The sequence below is a fragment of the Balaenoptera borealis genome, assembly GCF_965194805.1.
Source record: "Balaenoptera borealis genome assembly, chromosome: 3".
NCBI lineage: Eukaryota > Metazoa > Chordata > Mammalia > Artiodactyla > Balaenopteridae > Balaenoptera > Balaenoptera borealis.
Window position 1 is genome coordinate 29,507,227 of NC_138866.1, and position 26,938 is coordinate 29,534,164.

The window sequence follows — 26,938 nt, forward strand, 5'->3', positions numbered from 1 at the left end:
TCAAAGAATTTGAAAGCAAAAGATGAGGAGAGGAAAAAAGCTATAAGCTGTAATCACCATAATTATACAATCCCATGATGAGTTGAAAGCAACCCTGGCAATGCCCGAGAGAGGAGGGAGTGTCATCTGCAATCAGGTTGGTCCTCGGGACAGCTGGGAAGAATGTGACACGAGAGCCCTTCCCTTCCCCTGAGTTGGGCTGAAGATGAGTCCTCACGGAAGGGCCCAGGAGGAGGGGGCCCACGAGCGCAGTTTCCCCAGGGTCTAAGGTATCAGGGGGCGTGTTCTGTTCCTGGCCGGGCTGAGACAGTTTGGGTGCCAGCTTGTCCGCCTGGAACCTGCACTGGCATCAGGTAAAAGGCAACTGGCTTGATCATCTTTTCTGCTTTCAACAAAACACCCTTTCTGGATGGAAATGATGTCAGGCCAAGCTTTCTCCAGCATAGGGCAGGGCACCCCACACACGCCAACCCTGGCTGTGCTCAGCTTCCCTAAGCCAACGGGCACTGGTGTCCTCCACGCACTGACTTCCTCCTGGCATTCAGGGGAGAGAGCCCTATTGCCCAGGGCTCAGCTGCAGCAGCAGCGACGGGCTTAAAAAACCAAAAACAAAAGGCAAGGATGACAAGTGAAGGGCAGCAATTCCACTTCTTGACAGTGGCCTTGCTTTGACTTTATCGTCATCTGGCTTTTCTCCCTCAAGGTAAAATCTCCTCCAGATCCCCCACCTCCAGTCTCAGCAAACTCCCTCCATGTGATCTGTCCTCCTTTTCCGTAGCTAATTAATAAACCATATGATAAAATGCAGTATTTCACAAATATTTAATGCATCCGAGGATTCCATCTGGAAGAGGTGATGGAATCCAGAGCAGAAACCTGCTCTACAATATCCTTGGCCATTCAGCTTCTGAACGTTTCCAGGGAGCTCCTTTTTCCTTGGGGTGACATATTCCATCGTTGGGAAGTTGCTATTGTTAGAATATTCCTAGAATGAGTGACCGTCCCCATGTCTTCTACGCATTTGTTCTAGCTTTGTCTGGAACAATCCAGAAATGTCCACTCACCCTGGGAGACAAACACACATATAGCTCCAGATGGTTATTGAATCTCTTTAGGGGCAGGACACCCTTATCTCCTTCAGTCTCATCTGACATGGCTTCCAGAGTCCCCAGCTATTCTCTTCTGAATTTTCTCTAGTTTGTTGAAGTTCCTGATAAAATTCAGGGGGCTTAGAACCAAGATTCAACACAGTCTAGAGCAATACAGAGAGCAGTGGAGCACTTCTTTTCTGACTGTTCCACTTTTGTTATTACAACCTAAAGTTGCTTAAAAAAAAAAAGTGATCGCATCTTGCTCTTGCTTCTATCAAGCTTGTAATCAATTGCAACCTCAGAATTTTTTAAACTTGAATTACAGTGAAGGCTAGGAATGCCACCCTGTAGTTGTGAGACTGAATTTTTTTTAACATAAATTTTATCTGGTTAAATTATACCTGGTTGTTTGGACCCATCATTCTACCTGAAGGAGATGGTTTTACGATAATTCCATTACCTATCAAATGAGCAGTACCTTCCAGGTTTGCATCTTTGAGTATGACTGACATGTTTGTCTCTCCATCTGAGTCATCAAAAAGGATGTGGATAGGACAGGGCTATGGCTGGACCCTTGTGGCCACAACTAGAAACTGCATTTCCCATGGACATAGATCTATTAATTCACCATCTTATCAGCCATTAAGATGCGATGAATATACTTGCTTTCCCTAATTATGGGCAAACATAGAGGCAGCGGAGGTGGAGGGGGTACAGGGGACAGGAACTGATATTATTTTCAACCTTATTGCACTAGTATCTGGTCACAAATAAATATTTTCTGGAGCAGGGGATGTAGTTATGATGGTCATCCATCTACAGTAAGCCAGGCTTGCAAGGAGGGTGTGGAAAGTTCCTGCAAATATTACACCAATGAGGCCCATTCTTGTCTGGGGCTGTGGTGCCATCGCTCAGGCCAAAATGAATTGACCTTGACCAGCGGGTGTGGCAGAACTCTTGCCATTTGGACGCTGCCACTGCCTGGGTAGCTATACACTCCCAACCCCGTCCCACCTTCCCATCTGTCAGGGAGCCAGCAAACAAACACTCAAGGGTCTTTCTCTCATTGGCCTTCAGGTAACATCACTGAACTGCAGATCCCACTTCTCCAAGCTCTTTTCAGCTCCCCTGCGGTGTCCCAGTCAGCATTCTGCTTCATAGCAACATTTTAGAGATTGTTCCTTCCTATGGATTTGTATCCTGCCCTCCTTCCAGAATACCGTGGTTCCCAAACTCGATTTGAACCAAAGATACTCATTTGCTGCTCAGAAACAGGGGAGACTCCCGCGTTGCTTTCACCAGGAGCTCATTCTGGGGGAATGCCGTGGCCGGCTTACTTCTCAGCCTTCGAAGTCCTTAGACCTTGAGCTCTCTGACTTCTAACTGTCCAGTATGGACACAGGCAGAGTTGGGTCTCTTCTCCCTGACCTTGACATTGGCAGCTTTGTCTCCTTCCTAGGTTCCTGCTATTCCAAAGCCCGACTGATGCCTGGAGGTTTCTCTCCTGCCCCTTGCGTGGTACCGCTGCTCCCCTGGCAGGTCCGAGGCGGATTCTGTCCTCTGGAGAAGCGGGCGTCCTGTCCCGTGCGTGGCCCGCACTCCCCGCCGTTCATCCCCGCTGAGGGCCCTGTGGTCGGTCACCTTCACCCTCTGCCTTCTCCCTGGACAGATGGGAGCCCATGGCCGTTCTCACATGGCTGCCTGGGGACAGGAGCCAGAAATCTGACGGTACAAGCAACAGGGAACGGGCTGAAATCCCACAGCCCCATCAGCCACTTCTAAAGGGAGAGATCCTTCTAGAAGGACGTCTTTCCTGAGTGGGGGGTAGGAGGAAGGCTCTGTTACGGCAAAGGGCTGCAGGTCAGCTCCCGAAATAGCTTCCCACCTGGCACATCCATCCACAGTGTGCCCCCAGCCTGCCTCGCGGGAGACTGGCAGGGATGCGATTTGGATCGGAATCAGTAGCTGTAAACACACAGCTGTGCCTTTCTGCCTCACGGGAGTTTTTCACTTGACTGCTCGGCACACTGGGGTCTGGGGAAGGCAGGAGAAGCCCGGGGTGGGGGAGAGGGAGGGCCGGCCAGAGGAGGAGGGCGCAGTTTTGCAGAGCCTAGCTGGCCCCCGGGTCGGGAGGCAGGGTCACTGCCGCACTGAGCGGGCACTCCGCGGGGAGGGCGCTTTTGGCTGCTTTTGTTTGACAGGTTGAACCATCAGCTGGGGGTTCCTCCTTCCAAGAGGAGTGGCGGCGTCAACAATGACGACCTCTGACCCTTTCTGATAAATAGAAATCTCAGCCTTCCCCAGAGTTTCAGAAAGAACCCCTCCCAACACCCCCATGGAGAACCACTTTATCTCTTTGTCTTCTCTGTATCCTGCCAGCTAAGCTGATTCAGCTGTCTTACATTTTATAGTTGGTTTATAAAAAAAATAAACTTTTACGTTTTCATTTTCCAGCTACAAAACTATAATATTAAACATGCTTTTTCAAACTTCACTTGGACCCAAGATGGAGAGAGAAGGATCGAGACCAGAGGAGGCTTAACCTCCCACTGACTATAACCAGGTTAACACGCCCTCTGTGCCCTCTTTTTGGGCATTAAGAGAGGACAGTGGAAAGCCGGCCCGGAGTTCTCCAGGGAACCGGAAGGCGTGGTAGCAGGAGAACAGCAGAGCGATGCCGAGGTCCCCAGAGGCTCACAGCCCATTTTTCCCAGCATGCACGGGGCGAGGCGGCAGCAGCCACGCGGAGCCCATCCCTCTGCCCGACTGACCTCACCCCCACCTCCCGACACACACCCAGCTGGGCATCCGTCCTGGAATGGCGGGGACTGCGGCACCGGCAAGACTGACGGGGCGCGTGGCGCTTACCCTGCTCTTTGCGACCTCTCCCTCCCTGCCCTCCGGGGGTCACAGTGTACAGTGACCCCTGAGCGATGGAGGGACGGGGCCTGTGCGTCAGGTGCCAGTCACGCTCAGTTCAGACGGTGCTTTATCTTCACATCCCTGTCAAAGGATTTTAAATACACACCCAACTCAGTTCTAAACATGGTTTACTTCCCAGTGTCAAGGGCGGGCAGCCACTTCCCAGGCAGGAAGGCAGCTCCCCTCTCACTCTGAGGGATGATTAGCACAGCTCGCAAATCTCAGGATAGAGAGAGGCACAGACCTATAGAACGTTCCAGCTGCAAAGTTCCAAAGGGGTGATCTAGTCCACACCATTGTTCACAGGAGGAAACCAGGGCTCAGAGAGGGTGAGTGATGGGCCTGAGGCCGCACTGTTAGCAAGCTGAGCCTGGAAGCAGGAGTCACCCCGCATGGAGGCTGCCGAGGGCTTTCCCGGAGTCCCAGGGGAAGTCCTTGCTGCTCAGGACAGACCAGTTTTCATGTTTTCCCTCCCAAGCACTGCTATGGAATCCGCCCCCATCTCTAGGCAGGCCCGGGTCTCACTGCTGCTGGATCTCAGGGCTCTGAGATGGGAGAGGCTGGCACTACAGTCGGCGACCCAGACATCCCCATGGGGCCCAAGGACTGTTTGCAATCAGAATCAACTCTAAAGATTTTTAGCCAGTCGTTCCTTGCTGGAGGCCCGAAAGGATTTTTTCAACTGAGGTCAAAGCCCTCTGGGGGCTCTGCTGAGTCTAGGTGTTTGAGAACTCATTCCAGCAGAGTGCACGGCCCTGCCCCTGACACGCTGAGGGGGAGCGGGAGACAGCCTCCCCGGGGAAGGAGCTGCTGTGGGGGGGGGGGGGTAGAGGTGGGGGGGGGGCTAGCACCCTGGCTGCCGGCCCTCTGCCTCGCCTGCCAAGGGTCTCAGCCTTCCACTTCTGGTTCAGCACCTGGGCCTGGGGCCGGAGCTGCCTGGAAGGTGGTGAGAGGTGAGCTGCAGACTTTTTAGCTCTCGTTAGCTTTTCCTTGGCTTTTGGTTGGGGCGGGAGGAAAGGGAGAGGGAGGGAGGGTGACAGCTGGCTCCCAGAACTTCCTGGTCTCCATCTGACTTTCCCGCTGCATTCCTTGGCAGGCAGGACAGAAACGCTTGGAGATGCTGCTTGGCGCATGCCAAGTCTCCCTCAGCTCCCGGCCCTCGCTGTTTCAATTCCAAGGAGCACCTCGACAAAGCCCAACTGCGATGCTCTCTTAGGAGGGGGATGAACACCTGGTTCTCATCTCTGCTCTCCTCTGAGGCCTCCAGCGTCGCTCAGGCACCAGCAACCCCATTGCCCATCTTGGGAGCCCGAGGCTACAGCTGATGAGGCTCTCAAGAGGACAGCTGGGGCTTCGGCTGAGCGCCCAGGCAAAGGTGTCCAGGGAGGCTGATGCCACCGTCACCCAGGGCTGCCACTTCTGCTAACTTAAGTGCTATCCCTTGCAGATACCATGCAGAGGACTTTTTCTAGCTTTTCCTCCCAGAGTTCCTCCTCTGGAGTTCTCACCAGATGGCTTTGGCCACCCTCTGAAAAGGGACAATCAAATTGCTGCTGTTGAACCTTGGCTAATGGCCCTTTGCTCCTTCTTGCCCTCCCCCCATGCATCCTTGCCGTCCTCTATGTCAGAGTAGCCCCTCGTGGGGCCCTCCCTGCTTTGTGGTAGACCCCGAAGGAATGAGCACGCCTAAGAGAGAGCAGGGGGGATGGACAGCCTTTCCGCTCTGGCCACCCTCATACCCTCATTGTCATCTGTCAACCGCAAAACCAGGAAGATGGTGGAGAACGGCAGACTGGTCGGCACTGGGCAGTAGGAAGTGGTCTCTAGTTAGAGAAGACCCTCCTCCCCGCCGTCAGCAGTGCCTGGGACCTCCCACCAGAGAGTCTGAAGAGGAGATGGAGGGTCATGCAAAGGCAATCCGCAGAAGCTTCCTACTGTGGCTTTCATATTCTCCAGCCACTGTGACAGGAAGCTTCCCAGTGGACAGGACTAGGGAGAGAGAGGCTCCATTCATCTGACCTGAGGCCAGGTCCTCGGCCCCCTTTGAGAAGCTGCTATGGGTTACAGCTCTTCCTGGGCCTGGAGCTCTTGGGACCGGGGCCACCAGGTACAGTGATGTGAGTCATCCACTGCACAAGGGCAGCTGAGGGTCAAGGAGGGGACGAAATCCAGCTGCGCGTCTCTTGGCCCGCTGGGCATCTGTGGGGCTGGGCTCATCAGAGGGAGTCCTGTTTTCTGCTCTGGATAAATATGCGATGTGGCCTGGCTGCGCCACGCCATGGACTTTGAGTGACGTTTGCTTCTGAACCGGGGCCTGGCCTGTCAAAAAGCAGGCCATTATGCAAGCTCCGTGGCTCCAGGTGGCCCAGCTACACAATGCCTTGGCACAGCATACCCCCCATTTGCTCTGATGTTCAAGCTCTGCATGACTCAGAATGATGCTTCCATTGGAAGGAGCAGCTCACCCAGCAATGCCTCTGATGGGGATCGTAAGGCTCCTTCTGCACCTGAACTAGCGTGGCCCCAGCAGCTTCCATGAACCACAATGAACTACTCCCGAGGATCTCACGTCAAAGGGGGCATCTGGGGCCTTCAACAGATAATCCCTCCATATCATGATACACCTGAGTCTTGGAAAGAGCGATCTGCTTTCTCCACATGTTCCTCCTTTACCAAGAAAAGAAAGGACACTGGCATGGGAGAAATTCTGGACCCAGATTCAATTTTGATAAGAAGTGAGCTGACTGAGATAACTAACCATCTGGATCAACATTTCTTGCCACTAGTTAGTCCTAAATGGCAGCTGGCCTCACATCCTTGGTCCATGGACTGCCCAGCTTCACCCCCTCATTTTCCCATTATTGGTTCCATGACATGGATGGTCTTTTTACACATATTTCCCAGCACCGTGAGAATGCTATTGAACAAGTCTTTCATTGAGTTTTATAGTTTGCAGTGTGTAGCAGATGAAATATTCACGTAGATCTGCTTTTAAAGAAATCAAGCACTTTATGTATATTATATCCAGAAAATGGCCATCAAATTGCAAGGCATTTTCGTTGGCTGGTTAATTCCGTTTGATTAGAACACTGGGCTGTGGAGACCACGTTCTTGGGTTCCAGCCTCAAGTACTCTGAGAGTTGCTACTATTCTACGGCCATGGGCAGTTTCATCAAATTCAGCCTCATCTTGTTACCCCAAGTGGTGTTACCCCAACAGCACAAGGAACAAGGATGGATCAATACAAATCCATCTCCATCTCCACCACTGGAAACAAAAACTCAGAACGCATCACCCCTTAGAGTCTTCATAGAAAAAATAGCGTGGAATTTAGGAATTTTTTGGTTTTGAAGTTTGGGCCTTCTCTCATATAGATTCTAAAAATCTCAGGAACTTGGAAGATTTTTCTCTTTCAGCCGGCCCTGAAACATCTCTGTATGTTCTCCCATGTGCACACTTCAGATGCTTGGAAGGTGGTGTCTGATGCTTTCTCGTTCCAAACGCTTTGTTAACAGACCTTGGAGGACCACTGAACCAACACCACTTGTGGGATGAAGGAACATCAATAAATGCTCTTCACAGAGCTTCACTGAGATCATGCTTGCTTTCCCAATACCCACTTCTCATGAAAAGCAGCCTGGAGATGTTTGGATACCTCATCCAAGTACCAGGCTTCCTCTCGCACCCTCAGCCCACGCAGTCAACCTGAAGGGCCTCCACGGGGCTGCAGGAGTTCTGCTTTCTCCACAGTATACTCTGGGCTTGTCAACAAAACCCTTAAACATCTTCCACCTACAGCCTCCAGGCCTCAAAAGAGAGGGAGTGGTGGGTTCCCACCACTCTCTATCAGCCATCGGGGGTGAAGGAACTCCTGTTGGCCTTGCCTCTAACAGCCCGTGGCAGCTTCTTGGTGTATGAAGTTACGTGTCCGTGGCAAACCAGCCATGAAGACAGACAGGGGAACCACAGGTCTTACACTGTGCAAGTTCTGATTTCTCATGAGGAAAAGCCATGGGGAGAAAAGACCAAAGAAGAGATGGGATGAGCACCCATATTTTAATTGCCACCTCCTAGAGTTCCTGTGATGTTTGCATCTAGCAAATTCAAAATGATGTTTAAATTCAGTTAAGATGCACCTAGCTATGACAGGTAAATGACCAGGTTGTTTTCAACCCAGAATTCTTAGACTTTTCATTAAAGGGATAAAATAAAGATACTAATCACACAGTAGTCAGCTTTACAAGGACTCTCCTCTTCAACAGAGGGAGGAAAAAGGCAAGTTAGCGTCCGTGGGTTTCCACCCTTTGGGAAGGGAAATTTGGCCAGTTCCACACGTGGGATCCCTGCTCCCCGGCTGCCATGTTGGCCCTCTCTGGTTTGACGTGAAGAGTGCAGGCTGGGCCCCATGAACTCAGCAGCTTGTTTTTGACGAGTGAGTGAATGAGCGGGACTGAGTACGTCCCGTGCATCAAGCCCTATGCCCCTGCCTTACAGAGGATGTCATGGAAAGGGGAGATGGGTCTGTGTTGTTCTACAGATCAGGACCCAGAATCTCCACCAGGCACCATGGGGAAGACCCTCCCACGGCCGCTCCACCCCATGGCTACTGCCCTCCTCTCCCTGTCACGCTGTGCAAAGAAGGCTGACAAGGGGCTGTCGGGGACGTGGGAACTCATGCAGAGGCCACTAACACACACACACGCCAGCTGTAGACCGCATCGCCACAACCCATGCAGCACGGCCGCCTTAGGCACAGGCAAAAGCCGCTGACACAGCAGCAGCGGCAGCTGGCCTCTGGCACCCGCATGGTTGCCAGAGTCCACAGAGGGAAATTTGGATGTTTTTTTAGATGAGCTATGTTTCTGAGCCAATTTATTTTATAGTCCGGTTGGACGGCCTTCTCCCTGGGCTGCTGCAGAGGGTGCACCAACTGAGCAGCCCCGAGGGCGGGGGCGGGGGGCGGTCCTTCCTCCTCAAGGCCCCAGACAGAAGATCAAATGCCAGGCCTGAGGCTGGGCGGTCGCCCCGTGCACCGTCTGCAGAGGGAGCCGCCGGGCCTTTTGTCTTTTGCAGATCCATCCCTAGGAGAGAAGCCGCCGACCCTCGCAAAAGAAAACGGGTGGGTGTGTTGAGGGGGAATGCACTGGGCTCCCTCCCATCCCGAAGGAAACGGCAATAACCACCACTGCACACACGGAAAACAAAACAGAGAAAAACAACAACCAAAGAAAACCAGCTGAACTTACCACACTGCGAGTGAACTTTTCTAAGGAAGTTCTACGACCTTGCTCACTTTCTGGCTTTAGGGGAAAAAAAAAAAAAAAAAAAAGATAGGGAGAAAAATACAGAAAAAAAAAAAAAAATCTTCAGCTTACACATCGTTCCCCAAGGGCAGCAGCGGCAGCTAATGAACCAAAACAAAAGCAAGACCGGGCGGGGGAAAAAAAAAAAAACGGGACAAGAGAAGCAGCCAGCGCTGTGTGCGACAGTCAGTGGAGAGAAGGAAAACAGAGCTTCCCTGGCGCAGCGAGGAGAGAGGGGTGTTTGCTTCTAGAAGAGCCATTAATCGTGCTTCGGGGCTGAAGTAGGAGCCACCGGGCTGGGAGCCGGCCCCTTGGTCAGCAGTTTGGAGCTGCCTGCTCGCTGCTTTTGAGTGGCCGAGCCCACGCGCAGGAGCCAACTGGGGGCCCCAACGGGGGACACAAAGCAGACGAGCTTCCAGGGCCAGCGGGGCGTGTGCGGGAATGCTGCTGAGACGGCCGGAGTGGCCGTGGGCGAGGTGAGGTCATCAAGTCCTCCATGAGTCTGGGTTAGGACTTTCTCTGACATTTTTCTGCTCAGATGCAGCCAGAAAGTTTGTTAACTTCCTCAGCATCCTCGTGGCCCCTAGTGACTCTCGTTCTCTGTTCTTAGACCAGGGAGGCTCTACCCAGGTCTTTTGCAACCACAAAGATCTTGGGCCTCAGAAGGAGCGTTCTGGACAGAAAATGCTCTCTCGGTACCCGGGCAGGTGACCCCTTCCAAGGTTTACTCACGGCAGGTGACAGCAGGCTCAGGAACCTCCCAGGGACTCCAGGCTGAGGGTCCCCCCACACAGGGGGAAGAGGAGGCAAAGCCCCTGGACGCTGCCCCCAGGCCTGGCCGTTCTCCTCTCGTGGAGGAGGAGGGGGTGTGGTGTGGACCTGACCCTCTCCTCAACTTTCCTGCTTTTCGAAGGGGGGAGAATTACATCCCAAATACCTGCTAGTTTATCCCAGAGCCCAGTTCCAAGGTCCTGAATCCATGCCTGGGAAATCTGGTGAGCACACTCACTCGCGTGGACACACACACAGCAAAGAATGGAAATTAGAGAGCTGAAGAAGCAACCAGGTGTCTGTGGGTCTGCAGGATGTGCTGGAAGCAGAGGGGGCCAAAGGTAGCCACTGTGGGTGTGGACAAGGTCAGAGGGCTTCCTTGGCTGTCACGCCCCATCCCCTCAGCTGGCTGCCGGGAGACAGAGAGGACGCTGCAGAAGGAAGACACAACACAAAGGGCACACCGCTGCAAAGCCAGGCTGGTCTTTCTCCTTCAGGCACAGGGAACTGAAGGATCCGTGCTTGGCCTGGCACCATACTGAGTCTCCCCACTGGGGACGGCAGGACTCAGCTTCAATCCAGTGGGCAGCCCGGGGGCTGTCTATGCAGCTCAAGTCAGGCCAGTCCTAGGCCCTGCAGCTGGCATTCTGCGCCTGGCATTTTTGTCCCTTGGCTCCTGAGCTGCTGCCCACAGACAGTGGCTACTGGCCTGACTTATTCAGGTTCCTCTGCCTTGCACAGGTCCTCCAAGCCGCCCTGGAAAATTGTACTGAAGTACTGGTACTTAAGTGTTCTGGAGGGGCCCCTCAAAACCCAGCTCACCTGCCCTTGAGACCTGGCTCATCAGAACGACTAACCTGATCTCTGAAAATACTAGGATAGAGGAAGAATTAGGGAGGAAGGACTGGAGGCTATGCCTCCAGACTCCATCAGGAGCCTTCCTGGGCAGAAAAGTGAGGCCGATTTACATCCCTCCTCTTAGCTGGAGTTTGTGGCTCACATCCCTTCATGACCTGGACATGTAGATCGCATGGTAAGCCCATCCCTGACATCAGAAGACACTCTAGGCCTACCTGGAAGTGCCGAGTTACAAATCCAGTCCATGCCTGGAGACTCAGGGAGAAATGGAAGAAAAGGTAGGCTTGTCACTGATTTTGGAAACAATTAACCCCTGGATATTGAAAGGGCTTTGGCATCTGCAAGAGCTTTCTGCCCCAAGAACACTCCTTGGTGTAGGGGCTGGAAGGATAATTCTAATGAACTTCATGTGTGACATTTTACAGGCAGGCCATCCGTTCCTTCCTCATTCAAGTGACCTCCTCTGAGAAACTTTCCTCGTACGGGAGGATCTGTGGAATCTCAGCCCCACTCCCTGTGCTGGGGTGCGTTTTCCCTTTGTGCTCAGACCCACAGGGAGACTGAATGGCCTCTGGCTTCTTCTGGGTGTGTGGACAGGCCCAGATGGGTCAGACTGCTAGAGGCTCACAATTTCCCCAAACTGGGATCAGTTCAGTGTCTTGAGCCACAAGAAATAATGAACAATTACTTTGCCTTCTCCCTTGAGATCTGGGCTGGAGGCACCAAAGGTCTCCACAACTTTTCTTGAAAAACTGCGTATCAGAGCCATTACTGGTGGGGATGTCAGCCAGCTGCATCAGGGCCTCTCCACCTCCACTCTCTGGCAAGGGAGCGGGCTGGAGGTCAGGCTTCACATTTTCCATCGTAGTAGTGACACCTGATGGAAGGGATGCAGGCCAACAAGAAAGTTGGGTTCCTCACACTCTGGGAGTCCCCAAAGTCTACTTCTCTTTCTCAGGCTCTTGGGGATGTCCTCAGGGCTACCTAAAGGCAGGCAAGCAGGATATAAATGCTCTTCTAGACTTGGGAGTGATGTGGGGCCAGCCAGATATGCAGACAAGATGCTGGCACGTGAGGTCACAGTACACAGAGAGAGGGGCTGTGTGGCTGAGAGAGGAAGCCCGACAGACAGCGTGTTGCTGGACAGCCACAGGCTCAGGGACTGCTGCTGGGAGGCCGAGAGGGAGAAGAAAGGGATGCGCGTGGTCCTAAGCGGCATGGCACGGGAGTCCCGGGATTTGGTGCAAGGAGAGCCCCATTAACCACACGTGGGCCTCAGATCAGAACCGAGACGTGCAGAGCGTTTGCAGGAACCATGAGCCGTCCCTCCTGCCTCCCCTTTTCCAGACCCCATGTCCCTCCTGGCTCTTCCTTCCCTCCTCCCAGAAATCCAGCTGAGTTCATCCCTGCCTCAGTCACTCCTCACCGCCTGCATGCTGAGGGTCCCTGCGCCCCAAAATCCAGACTCTGAGGGCCACAGGGAACCAGGACTTCATTCAGAGTGGAGGAGGAGGAAGGAGCTAGGATGCCGTTACTTCTTGGTTAAAAGAAAAAGCAAATGCTGTGGGGCAGGTGAGGGAGAAGAAGGGGCGACCACCCCAGGAAGGACTTCGGGTGCCAGATCGCCCCCTGGAAACCTATAAGCGTTTCTATCCGGGGTGGGGGGAGGTGCCCCAATCCTTGCCTCATACTCATCTCTGAGCTGGTCGGGGACAGAAAATCTGTGGGGAGGGGGCTGGACTCTGCTGTGGTTTCCTAAGGGATTGGCTGATGTCACTGCCAGCCCTGTACCCCTGGGCTGAGCCACTGTGGCCTCAGTATTTGGTCACACTCTCCACTGTGGGCAGAACACACAGATGGAGATTATGGTTCCAGGAAGACAGGCTGCCACACCCTGGACCTTGGGGGTGGGCTGACGTGGTGACAATCCTAATTATATTCTACTGGAGTGGGACCAGGTACAGAAGGGAAAGAAGGAAAGAGAAAAGAAATAAAACCCAAGGGATGACATTCTCTTTTCACACCAGCAGCAAGCAGCAGGCAAAGGTCAACAGTGCTAAGAAAGGCAAGGCTGCCCTTCGCAGAGATACCTTCTTCTTGGCGAGCAGCAAGTCTTGGTAAGCGTTTGACCGGAGGAAGCGGGCGTAGCTGTCACTCTTCATCAGCTTGTAGATGTGCTCCTGGAAAGGCGGGAGGTGGGAAGACACAAGAAAGAACTGTCAACCAACGCTAAAGGGAACTGCAACCCAACTGGCCACTGTGTTAGGAAAGAAACAAACAAACCGAAATATGCTTGTCTGTACCTGGAAAAACATGTAACATGTTTGCTTTGTTTCGTTTTTTTCCCACTCAGAAAACACCAACCAAAACCTATTTTCTCTCACAGGGTAAAAGATCCTTGAGGATCACGTCGCAGAAGCTATGTAATTGGGCCTTGGTGCCATGTTGGGATGCAGTACTGCTTAATGATGAAAACCACAGGCACGGCAATAAGAAGGAAGAAATTACTGATGCACTCAACCACTTGGATGAATCTCAAAGGAATTATGATGAATGAAAAAAAGCCCCAGAAGGTTACATACTGTATGATTCCACTGATATGACATTCTTGAAATGACAAATTATAGAAACAGACAACAGATTAGTGGTTGCCAGAGGTTAGGGATGGGAGAGGAGCAGGGAGGGGAGGGAGGTGTCGTTATAAAAGACAATAGGAAGGGTTCTTGTGGTGGTGGACTAGCTCTGTATCTTGACACATCTTACACATGTGATAGAATTGTACAGAACTAAACACACACACACACACATACGAGTACAAGTAAAATTGGGAAATCTGATAAACTCGGGGGATGTAGCAATGTCAACATCATGGCCGTGATACTGTAGTATAGTTTTTGCAGATGTTACTGTTAGGAGAAACTGGGTAAATGGGATATCTCTATATTATTTCTTATAACTGCTTGTGAAGCTAAAAGTATCTCAAAATAAAAAGTTTAATTAAAAAAAAGTCCACAGGCAACGATGCAATTGGGTCAGTTTGTGCATGTCAGGGCCACCATCCCATCCTGGAAGGGGACCCTTAGAACCAGATCATGGGGGCATCTGGGCAAATATGCCAGGCCTGAGTCTTCCATCCAGGAGGGGCAGATGCTGGGGCATAGTGCCTTCCTGGGCTCCTAGAGGAATTACATTCTGGCCATGGCAACGGATTTTACCCTTCACTTCCGGCTAATTCCTATAGCCTTGTGATCCCTTCCTAATAGATCTGTCCTCATTAAGGGCAGGAAAAGCCTGTTTCATTAAAAGATGGAGCTTGTCCATTGAAAAAGGGTTATTTATTAGTTGAAATGCAAGGTAGCTCAGCTGCACAGGAAAACCTGGCTGTCCCAAGAGAGGACCTGTTAGGAGGAGGGTGGGCTTTCCCTAGGGAGGGTGGGATCATCAGGCAGGGACGCATCTTGCCTGATGTACACTCATTGCTCATCCCACGAAGCTGGACAAGGGCCCCAGTGCTCAGGGGAAAGGAGAGCTGGTCAGTGAAGAGGGTGCTCAGCAAAGAGGCTGGACTGGTCACTAAGGACCTCTTCCTCGGGTACTGTTCCCAGGGGAGGAGGAAGGGGAGGTAGAGACTTCTCCTCAGCTGGGGGCACATTTAAGAGATACCTGGCCAGACTGCTGGTGCATCCCAGAGGAAGCTGGGTGATGACGGTGGCTTGCCAAGACCCTCCTCCTACCCACCTCAAAAGGAAGTGAAGGCAGAAAGCAAGAGTCACCTTGGTGGCACGTGGATCCCTCTCTGGCCATCTTCAGATGGACCATATGCAGACCTATTTGGGCACCAGCTTCATTCTTGCCCAGATGCCCCCATATTTATAAAAGCGGGTGTAGTCCTACTCGTGGGAATGGGGCCACTGCAAGGAGCCCAGTGAAATGAAACACTGGCTTCAATCTGAATCTACTTTGATGATCCAGATGTGTGCTGAGTTAATAAACTTAGTGGGAACACATGTCGCTGAGTGTTTTTCTGCAAATTTCAGACAAAAATCCAGCCCACTCTAGTTTAAGCTCCTTGAGGGAACAATGTGTTTTTAATCTCTTATATGTGCATAGCGTCCAGCACAGGGTTAAATGTTAGCAGAATTTATGTTGCTTTTTGGTTCACTGAAATGCTGGTCTGAGTCTGCAAGTAGTGAGCAAGTTTGCAGGCTCCATACTTGTTTTAGTTTATGATCAGATCCTGCTCTCTGTATGGAAGGAGAGTGGGGATCACACTCAACTCAAAGGAGGTCCCTATGTGGGCATCTTGGCTCAGCCCTAATGGCCTCAGAGCCCAGACTGAGGGACATCATGGTCTTTGCATTTGTTGTCTCTTTAAAGTGGTCTAACACTTACATCTTAGGTACAAATGTTAACCCAGAGAGAAAATATCTCGCTGTCTCCTTCTTCTTGTCTCAGGCATGGCTTCTGTCTGGCCCACAGAGCCAGGTGGCTCCTGAGTCATCTGGAAAGGCCTGGCCCTCAGGCCTGGACCGTCTCCAAACCCCTCTCCAAGGCAACAGGCCCATGCTTCTTGTTCTGACTTCTCAGAGGAATCTAAATCCCCAGGTATATCTCACAAAATACCCCCTGCTCCCCCAAGAAGAGTAAGGAAACCTTTCCCAGCCCAGCCCTTCTGGCCTTGGCAACAAATTTCACCCCTGATCTAGCTAATTCCTCCAGCTCATCGTGGGCAGGAAAACCCATTGAAAGAAAGAACTTGTCAATTGAGAAAGACTAGGATAAAGCAGATGCCTCAGCATTTGATCTCCAAAATATTTGTTGAGCATCTCCTAGGTGCCAGGCACTGTATCAGGCACTGAGAATACAGCATCACCAAGACAGAAGAGGTCCCCGCTGTCAGAAAGCTTAGATCTCATTGCATAAGGGCGTGCGTGACCAGTTGAGCTGAGGGATACAAGGAAGAAGAGCAGGTTCCGGGTGCTGTGAACGGGCATAACTGAGGATGACCTACCCTGCCAGAGGTGGGGAGTGGTTATCCCTCAGCCAGAAAGAGCCTCATCAAGGTAGGAAGAGCTGAGCACACAGGAATGTGTCTCCCAGTTCCTAGTCTGGTCAACCAGAGCAAGAAGGACAGTCCAGGGCCGAGGAGGCAGGAGCAGCAAGCAGTGGTGGTCCCCTCTCTGGGCGGGGTGGGGGCAGTTGATGTGGGTCAGAGGGGCAGTTTGGGCACTGCTCTTGCCCTCTCTATTCACATGCCAACCTGGCAGTTTGTTGCCAAGGCCAGAGCCAAGGTGAGGACCTTGTGGGGACAGAGTAAAGAGAACATGGCCTGTTGGATGTGGGCTGCATAAGGCAGTCTCACTCTGCCAACCTCGTTGCTAGCCCTTGGCCATCATTATGACCGTCTCAGATTACCCTGTAAGGAAACAACCACCAAAACAACTATAGCATGTGCAAGGCGTGGTCTGAGCAAAACAGAATCCAAGACCCTCTGCAGATCCCTCGTGCCCCCGACAGGGCCCGAGGCTTCAGGCCCCTCTGGGGTCTCCTCTCCCACAGCCTGTGGATCCAGGAGTCTCCTCTACCCTCCTCTCCTCCCCCAAGCAAAGAAGTGCAGCCTTTGATGTACCCAGTTATGGAACTCTGTGCTTTCTTCCTCGCCAGCTTTGTCTAAGAAACACAAAGACAGTAAACAGGGGGTGGGGTAACGGAGTGCTGAGGTTTTTCTGGGAATGAGAATTAAGATAGGACTCAGGGTCTTTGGCCAGTTCCCAAATGCAATGAGTTTATCACTGCCAGGGACAGCAAGTGTACAAAGCTCTTGGCAGTGACCCCTACTGATTTATGAGGGGTTCTGGTTTGTTTCCCCTGCTTTGCAGACAACCAGTCTTAAGGAAAATGTATATCCAGAGTCTGCAGAAAGCAGGAGAGCCACTGGCAAAACCAGCGAGAGCTCACCGACAGAATTCCTAAGGGCCAGAGAGAAAGAAGTTTGCATTTCTCTTCTTTGCTTTTTCTTGTCTTTTCTTGTTTTATTTCCCTCCCTCCCTCCCTCCCTCCATCCCTCCCTCCCTTCCTTCCTTCCTTCCCCAGACCCCTCCCTCCCCTGCTCCCTCTCTCTTTCTAAAAAACGGATGATTGAGTTGATTGTGAACAAGCAGAACTACCAGGGTCCACATCTGCCTTCCTGACACGTAGGGAGGCACCTGCTCCAGGGAGGGTGAGGATGGTTCTCCATAGGTAGAGAAACTGATGCCCTAAGGCCCTAAGTCATACTGAACATCTTAGCTACAATTCCCAGTGGGGGGAGGGAATCACACCCCACGGCGGTTGACAGTTACAGTACATGGATGTCACCCTGATGAGACACTCCACCCTCATCCAGGGCCAAGCCCAAGATGGGAGCTTTGCTTACCTGGGATGCTAAGGCAGAAGCAAAACCAACTGGAACCATGGGCAAGATTTTATAATAACTTTAAATGGAATGTAATCTATAAAAATATTGAATGACTATGTTGTACACCTGAAACTCATATAATATTGTAAATCAACCATACTTCAATAAAAAAGATTCAGGAAAAAAAAAAAAAAAGCAATGGAGAGAAAGAAAAAAAAACCCTAAACTCAAAACGACTGGAATCAGTGGAGTCCGAGACATATGCGGGAGGAGGAGGGAGCGAGCAGTGCAAGCTGTCTCAAAACCACACCTGCTACAAATCAATGTTTTGCAGTGAGGGTCCTCATTTGGAAATCTCCTTTGTTTTCAGACAAGACATGGTGGGCCTCACAGCGCTGGGGAAGGTAATCAGACAAATGCCTTGGGCCCCAAGCATGCTGGAGCAGTTAGACTACTTCAGAACACCCTTATGTCCTCCTCTTTGCGGTGGGTTCCTGAAACAGCTACGATCTCATCTCCCAGCTTTGGAGCATCCTTCTGGAGTGGCAGGCCGCTCAGCTGGAGCATTGCACAGCTGCCAAGAGCTCTTCTTGGGATTTTCAAGTGTCCTGTTTTTCTTCTGCAGATGTATGTGTCTCTGTCCTCTGTCCTCTTGGGAACATCCAAGCTTCCTGGAACAACATCCAGCCTTTGGGAACTGTTGGGTCCCTTGTGGTCCCTTGAAGGAAGATGACGCTGTGGGGCAGGATTTGACATTGCCGCGTGAGACGCTGGAAGCGGGGCTGGGCTGGGGGCCAAAGGTTTGGATTCAGGTCCCGACTCTGCCTTTTCCAGCCCCGCCGAGCACACAATTAACCGAGGAAATACAAGGGAACACATTAGGAAAACTATACACGTGTAACGTAATGATGATAACTGGCCTTCATGTTGGGACTGTCCTTGCCAGGGATGACGTGGGAAGGAGACCAAAGACCAGAAGGTTCTCGGGGAGGAGGAAAGCTGAGCGGAGTCCAGCTGTATTATTTCCATCGCTGTTGTTGTTTGCTCTGAATCAGTGCTTAGGTTTAAACAACCCCATTTCACAGATGCGGACACTAAAGCTCTACAAAGTTGAGTGACTTGCCCAAGCACAGAGCAAGGATTTGAGCCCAGTGTTCTGTGACCCCGAAGCTCACACTCTTCCCTTGGTACATGCTGCTGTTCATGGTCCTTGAGTTGGGGTTTTGCGGGAGTCAGGTTCTGTGGCTGAGACAAAGTCCTCAGCGTGTGGTCAGCAGAAGCGTCAGGGGCCTCCTCTCAAGCTTTAATCTGAGTCATCCCAGGGGTAGATGCAACCGCCATTCACCATTCCCTTTCGGGCACTGTTCACCACCACGTTGTCAGTGACAGCAACGGCCAAGTCTCCCAGGGTGACACAGGCTCTCACCTCCCAGATCATGTACAACTTGCCTTCCGCACCAGAAGGGAGGGCCAAACTGGCAAAGCTCTGAGGGCTGACCGGGCCCCTGGGAAGTCACAGGCGGCAAGTCTGTGTCACAGAAAGTCACCCAGAAGATGCATGAGTCTCACCTTTCAAGAGACTCTTGAATATCTTAAACCAAAGGTCTTCAGACCTTAGGCATGGTTAGCTGAAGCCTAAAGAAAATTAACACTTTTCTCATCATGGGTCCTTCAGGAGGACAGAGGGTGGGACTGCACAGTGGTAGGGAATTGATGGGGATCCTAAGTCAGTATCTGCTTAATAAACATAGAAAAGACTCACTTGAGTGAGTACAGACACTCACTTGAGTGAAAGACAGCAGGTTGTCCTCATGGATGCAGCTTTGGATGACCATCCTAGGATCCTGTGGATCTTTTTTTCCAGGTTTTTTTCCTTCTTTTTTAAAATTGAAATATAGTTGATTTACAATGTTGTGTTAATTTCTGCTGTATAGCAAAGTGATTCATTTATATATATATATATATATACACATTAAAAAAAAATATTCTAGGATCCTGTGGATCTTAAATGAGAAGCCCCCATTTGGATTTCTTTGTCCTTCTAAGTGGGACGTGGCGGACACTGTTTCCATGGAATGCAACATTCGAGTCATAAGAGAGTGTAAGAGTGAATTATCTTTTGCCTTTACATTGCAAAGCATCTGTATAAACATGTTTAATTTAACTGGCCAAAGGGCACAGTATTTTGATGCTGTTCAATCCCTATTCTTAGATAAGAGTAGCTTCAAAGACAGCTTTGCATATTTCCTTTCACCTACCCAAATACCATGGGTATTAACTTAGACAAATGTTTCCTTCTCCTCTTCAAGGTCATGGGGCTTGGTGCAAGAAATCTCTGCTCTGAAGCATCAACAAAGAAATTTTGGAATTTAGTTCTCTGACGCCTTCTCTTCAAGAACTACTTGTCTGTGTGGTAATAAACAGAAACCGCTCACAAACAACTGATTTGTTCTTTTCAAAATGCATCCCTCCCTCTGCTGCTCATTTCCCTAAAATAAAACCACCCACAGGATAAAATGAGTAATTCCTGGAGTAAGCAGTGCCATAGCATTTTTTATTAAAGTATGTCTGGCATGGGAAGTCTACTAGGAAATGCCCTCCAAATGAGGATTAATATCAGGAAACTTGGTGTAGTCTTGTGATACTGGCACACAATGCCACCACCTCCACCACTAGGGCAAAGATTAACAGCCTTCACCAAGCTAGGAAGACATCTGCTTCTGAGTAATCTGGGGCAAATGTAAACGTGGGCTCCACTGGACTCTGGCTTTTGAACAAAGCAAATGTTAGAGGCCTTGCATTCCTTAATCAAGTTGCTTTTAAACATCTAAGTTTAGGTAAGAATAGAGACTTTTGACTAGAGGCTTCTTGACTGCTCACTGTGGGTGTAACTTGATGGTGTATTTCTCAGCTCTTGTATCACCCTGACCTCATTTTGACCTTGAGGTTGCTCTTTGATCACTCCACGCAGAGATGATGGCCAAGCTGAGTTTTGGTAACTTAGATTGGGGTCTGCTTAAGAGGAGAGCTTATGTATCTGTATATTCCCAGAGCCTAGAACATCTGGCCCTTAGTGGATATTCCAAGCTTTGCTGAATTGGCATACTGTAGAAATTGGATTTAACCAGTATTTATTGAGCACCTACTATATGTGCTCCCCAAGGTTGTGTGGCAAGATTTTTCAAAGTGGAAAACCAAGGGACAAATGGCCTTTTATTTATTTATTTTTTTAAATGATACGTACAGCTGAGGGTGTTATCATTCTGGACTGAGTTGTCAAGGAAATTTTTTTATTTAAACCAAAACTGTGTGCAGAGCATTATTTTAGTGTTGTAGGGATTTATAGAAGGTAAGGAAGGCCAGATGTCTGCTCCCAGCAAAGAACTTAAAATCCAGAGGCGCTGGAGGCCAGACACTGCAGGTACAGGTCTGGATGGGGCATCTCAGCAGCTACTGCAGGTCAGGAAAGCAGGGTGGCTTGGACACGTAGGAAACCTACATGGGAACCTGCATGGGACCAAAGTCAACAGGCTGGATTGGTCCATCAGATTCAACTGTCAATCCCTTTGATGGACAGATTTCCAATCCAATCCAATCTCAGTGAAGTGTTTTCTTAGGCCTGTTTTGTTTTATCTGTAAAGAATGATGTGCTCTTGGATAAGCTGTGCCCAGTGGCAAAAAGCCATCTGGGTCCCTAATATCCTTTGCAATTTCCCTCAGAGTAGAACTTCACAGCCCACAGGTCAAGGTCTCCCAACTCGAATGGGAGAATGAATGTTCATGAAATGGATGGATGGGGAGATGGATGAATGACTGAAGGGATCCAGTGACACAGTCCTTGGAACATCCTAGGATACTCTGAGACTTTTAAAATTGAAGCCACTGCACCAGCCAGCTGACTCCGGTCTCCCTCCTGCAGCCTGTGGAGGCTCTGGAAAGAGACGAATGCCCTAAGAGGAGGTCTTAGGCCCGAGATACTTCCTGTGGTTTCATTCTCTCCTCCAAAAACCTCCAGCAGAGCTTCGGACTACATGCCCCGAGATTCAGATCTCTCAGCTCCAGCTTGCTCTGCTTACCACCGTTTGATTCCTCCTCTTTCAGCTCTAAGCCTTCAATGTTTTCCTACTGTCTTCAGAGTGAGAAAGTTCAAATTCCTTAGGAAGACACTCAAGGCCCCCCAAGTTTGGCTCCTACATACTTTTTATTTTTGAATTTCCCCCCTAAGAACCCCTTCTAAGAGCAGACCCTTCTGGGGAGAACTCGTTTTAGATCTAGCTTGGAATTATGAGACCTCAGGGAATACTAAAGCCATTAATTTTTGTGAGTTCACACATATAAGTATATAGCACTTTACTTATTCAAAGAATTTTCAGTGCTATTAGCTCATCTGATTTCTAAAAAACCCTTAGAGGGCTGTAGAGAAGACATCATCCCCATTTTACAGAGGAGAAAACTAGGGCACAAAAGGTCAAGATCCTTGCCTGAGACCACATAGCAAGTAGGTGGCAATGCAGCTCCCGCGGATGCCCCAAGATTGAGAACAGAGAATTCAATCCCTAGCATAAAGAACTGAGTCCTTAAAAAAAAAAAAATCATGGCTCATTTTTCTTTTATTTCTCCCCTCATGAGGCTAAATCTGTGAAAGTGGAACAACACAGCAAACAGCTGAGGGCTATGGTCACAGCCCACAGACCTGTATGGAAGATTTGGTCTTGGCCCAAATTTTCAAAAAAGCCAAATGGATCGGCAAAACACAAGTGCAAATGCTGGGCCCATGCTGACAGGGCATCTTGTGAGATGTTTCCACAGGAAGCAAACACAGGCAATTAACTTTGCTGTAACAATGCATGTGGTCAAATAAAAGACAAAACCATCCGAGGGAGCCTGCACCCCACCCCCAGTCCCCATTTCAAATGAATGCATAAATCTGGCTGAGCCTTCACTCTGGCTACTGACCCCTAATAGCAGGACATATACTCACATGTCTATTGGCATTTTGACCACTGTTGGTTGGCTTCTGAGAACCGTGTGACCGGCTGAGGAAGCCACCCCAGAGCTCCTGATCCCAATGGGGGGATGGAGGGGGGCGTGCCAAAGGGCTTGGGTGTTACCATTCCCACTTCTCAGATGGGCAGACTGAGGAGAGCAAGCTTAAAGGACTTACAGGTACAGTCTTACAATCCTAGACAAAGCATATGGCTGAAACAGGATCAGAGCTTGCTCCCCAGCTTGGGGACCTTCTCTAGGGACCAGAGTTTCTCCAGGTCTCTGCATGACAACCAAGCCCTCAGCTCTAATAACGCAGGGGCAGTGTGATCTGAGCTGCAGACTTGACCAGCAAGTCGGGAGATTGGAGAGCAAGTCCTGGCTGGGTCTTAGCCTCCTCTCCTTACCTGGAAACTTCTAAGTCACACCCGTGCAGCGGGGGCAGGCAGCAGTGCTGGCCAGGAGGGGTAAGGCAGTGCAAGGATCATGGTACTGGCTGACTTGCCCTCGGCCGGTTGGCTCCGTAACACTCAACCTTGATGCAGAAACATTCGCGGAGATACGTGGGTTGCTGTTACTGCACCAAGATGGTCTACTCTAACCTACTCTCCCATATAAATGAAAGATTAATCACTCCCCAGTCTCTCTGTCTTCTATCTTTCTGGATTTGTTGAAGTGTTTCAATGATTTTCATGATATATTGTTCAGCACAGCGGTCTCAAACTCTGTCTATTTCTTTATGTTATGTGAACTAAGAATGGTTTTTATATTTTTAAGTGGCTGAAAAAAAATCAAAAGAAGAATAATATTTCATGAACAATGATAAGAAATTGAGCTTTCAGGGTCCATAAATAAAGTTTTTCAACACAACCATGCCCACTTATTTATGTATTTTACATTGTTACACTGTTACAGTGTAGCTGTTTTTATATGGCAGAATTGAGTAGTAGTGATGTAGATCGTATGACCCACAAACCTCAAAATTCAAACTATCTGGCCCTTTACAGAAGAAATTTAACCTTTTAAATCAACTCTTAGTTTAGTGCAAAAGGCAGGCTACAGAATCACCCTATTTGCATAAACACTCTATACACATAAGTTGAGAGAAACAAAACACTAGAATAGGGGTTATCTCTGGGTACTAAGGTTATATGCAATTATTTGAATTTTTTCACCAAACTTCCTAAGCATAAAAGTATAAGAAAAGAACATTAATGACATTAAGGAAATAATATCATAAATATCTTATCTTACTGTGAGCCAGACACTGTTAGCTGTTGACACGCTTCATTTCACTTCATTCCCTTTCCACAGTATAGGTACCCTTGTATCTGTGTTCTACAGATGAGGAAAAGAAGACTCAGGGAGTTTAAGTAACTTGCCCAGGGTCAGAGTGCTAGTGAGAAGCACTTTGTATACTTATGATGAAAACACACTTGAGAAACAAAAGGGGACAAGCTGAAAAGAAATTGGTTTAGGAAGAGTACTTTATTAGAATTCAGAGAATCTCAGTCCTAACAGACAATGAGGAGGTTAGAGATGCTTTGGGATCCTCAGTAAGGAGATACAATGTATTTGGAAGTATGTACCTGAAAAATGGCAGAGAACTGTGCTAACGAAGGCTGTGTATCCAGAAACATGTCAAGGCACAATGTGCTGACTTCCCAAGTTTCCCCATCAAATATTTCTTGACTTAGTAATAACATGAATGTCAGGAAGAGAGGACTGGTTCACTAAACTATGGTACTTCCACACAATGGAATACTATGCAGCTATTAAAGAACCAGGCAATAATCACATCACTGCTGTTAGTTGGCACTGCGATTTTGAGACTGCTCTGTGGTGATGCAGGATAAAGCAAATAACATGAAGTACTAATGCTATCATCTATGGCGTCCTTGAGAACCAGGATTCTCAGCATAGAGAAAGGTGACACAGACATAAGAAAGAAGAAGTTAAATGAAATCCCCTGTAGTTTTGAGTTTGAATGGAAAGTATCAGTATGTACTCGTGATGTATTTTTATCAGAAATAACAACTACCTATTTCCTAGCTCTGGCCACTGGAAAGGCCTGAAAATGATGACCAACCCAGGAAGAATGAGTGCCTCTAAGTGCCCAAATTATGGTCTCTAAAAACCATTTCCCCCTAAGAGGAACCAGCGATTCTTAGAGAACTAGCTGATTCCAGGTCTGGGGAATGGCCTGGATCATCTTAGTTTCCTTGGTATTTGAATGACATCAAAGACTAGTAGGGTCATGTCAGAAGGAGCCAACAGGGCAGAGATGGCACAATCCAAGCATTGATAAAAATAATAAACAAAATGGATAAAACACATCAAATATGTTTAAACCCACAGGTTTACAAGGATACTAAAAGACACACACAAAAAAAACCCCTAATTGGTCACCATTAGATGATGACAGTAAACCATTCATTATTTTTTAAGTTGGCAAATAAAGGGAATGAATCAAACACGTATTCCATCTTTCCTATGTGAACTGTATTACTAGATAATCAAATGGTAGATGCATTTGATTATTTGTATTTCAGTTAATAAATGAAGAAAGAACGATAGAATTAGAACAGCATTTTGTAACCTCTAATTAACTAATGGATTTAAGCAATAAGCATCAATAGCTGCTAAAACCACAAAGAGAGAAACTAGACATCATGTGCCTTCTGACAAGACAGCACAGCACAGTCTAGGAAGTAGTTTTGCCCACAAAAGTCACACTTAAATCTGATTAAATACCTAAGTCAAATTACCAGTTTACAGAAAATGCAGATGGTAGAAGGACACGTTAAATAGTACCACAGGGTTGCAATCAGAAAAATCTAGACGGTGGAATCTCTCCAGCACAAAGGATCCAATTTCTTCATTAAATAAATTGCAAGGGGTTGGGGGGTGGGTGGGGAGGACGTAAAAGGAACCCGTAGATTACGAGGCACTTAAAAGACATGGTGATCTACTGTGATGTGCGGGCCTTGTTCGGATTCTGATTTTGAATAACGATTTTAAAAAGGCATTTATGGAACTACTATAAATTTGAACACTTGCACGACATTTGATGATATTAAGAGATAACTGCTAATTTATTAAGGCATTGTGGTAATGTTAAGACCAAAGGGTCAGTTTCTCTTAGAGATACATACCTAACTATTTACAGTGAAATGATACAGTCTTGGATTTGCTTTAAAACAAACGGTGAAAAAGTAGGTGGGGACACAGATAAAATGAGATCAGTCTTGTATAGATGATTGCTGAGTCTGGATGAGGGTCCACAAAGGTTTGTTGTTCTATTCCTTCTACTTTCCCACATGTTTACAAGTTTCCATAACAAAACATGAAAATAAATCCTTCCTGATGTCATGATCAGAGCAATAATACTGGGCAGGGAGCATCATGGTTCTGACCAGTATCCTTTTTCTCATGTCTCATGAATAATGGAGAGTTGAGTTTTGTGCTTCAGATTGTTCATCTGGGGAGCTTCTCCATCACCCATGGGGGTTCTCCATCACCCATGGAGCTTCTCTGTCACCCATGGAGCTTCTCCATCATCCATGGAGCTTCTCTATCACCCATGGAGATTATCTACTACCCATGGAGCTTCTCCACTACCCATGGAGCTTCTCTATCACCCATGGAGCTTCTCCATCACCCATGGAGCTTCTCCATCACCCATGGAGCTTCTCCACTACCCATGGAGCTTCTCCATCACCCATGGAGCTTCTCTGTCACCCACAGAGCTTCTCCTTCATCCATGGAGCTTCTCTATCACCCATGGAGATTATCTACTACCCATGGAGCTTCTCCATCACCCATGGAGCTTCTCCATCACCCATGGAGCTTCTCCACTACCCATGGAGCTTCTCTGTCACCCATGGAGCTTCTCCACTACCCATGGAGCTTCTCCATCACCCATGGAGCTTCTCCGTCACCCATGGAGCTTCTCCATCATCCATGGAGCTTCTCTATCACCCATGGAGATTATCTACTACCCATGGAGCTTCTCCATCACCCATGGAGCTTCTCTGTCACCCATGGAGCTTCTCCATCATCCATGGAGCTTCTCTATCACCCATGGAGATTATCTACTACCCATGGAGCTTCTCCACTACCCATGGAGCTTCTCTATCACCCATGGAGATTCTCCACCACCCACTGAGATTCTCTATCACCTATGGAGATTCTCTACTACCCATGGAGCCTCTCCATTACCCATGGAGTTTTGCCATCACTCTCCTCACAACGACATGTCGCTATGTGCTTGGGACACATACACACACATACAAAAATCTATTGAAAAAAAAAAGATTTCTTATGACTTAAATATTTTGCTTTGAAGGTGCAAAGGGTGTGAGGGACTTCCTAAAGCAAAGTCACTCAACTCTATAGAACCAAATCTACCTGGCACAGGTGTTCAGTGGAGCTCATGACCAGGGGGAGAGAAATGATAGCTGTGGTGTTGAGGTTGGTAGGTATTTCCATTCTGAAGTTCTGAGCAAATGACAAGGCAGATCTGGATGATGAGACACTGGCTGTGTCCTCATGCCATTACCTGCATCGGCGACTGTTTCCTAAATTAGGTAATGTCTGTGGGAGGGCAA

The 26,938-nt window shown here is 49.0% G+C and overlaps 1 protein-coding gene across 1 annotated transcript in view; it reads right to left on the reverse strand.

The window, feature by feature from the left end:
• RGS6 (regulator of G protein signaling 6) overlaps window positions 1–26,938 on the reverse strand; it is a 504,882-nt gene that overhangs the window by 21,549 nt on the left and 456,395 nt on the right. The window contains 2 exon segments of the mRNA XM_082388244.1: window positions 9,260–9,313; window positions 13,036–13,125. Coding sequence (XP_082244370.1) covers window positions 9,260–9,313; window positions 13,036–13,125 — 144 coding nt within the window.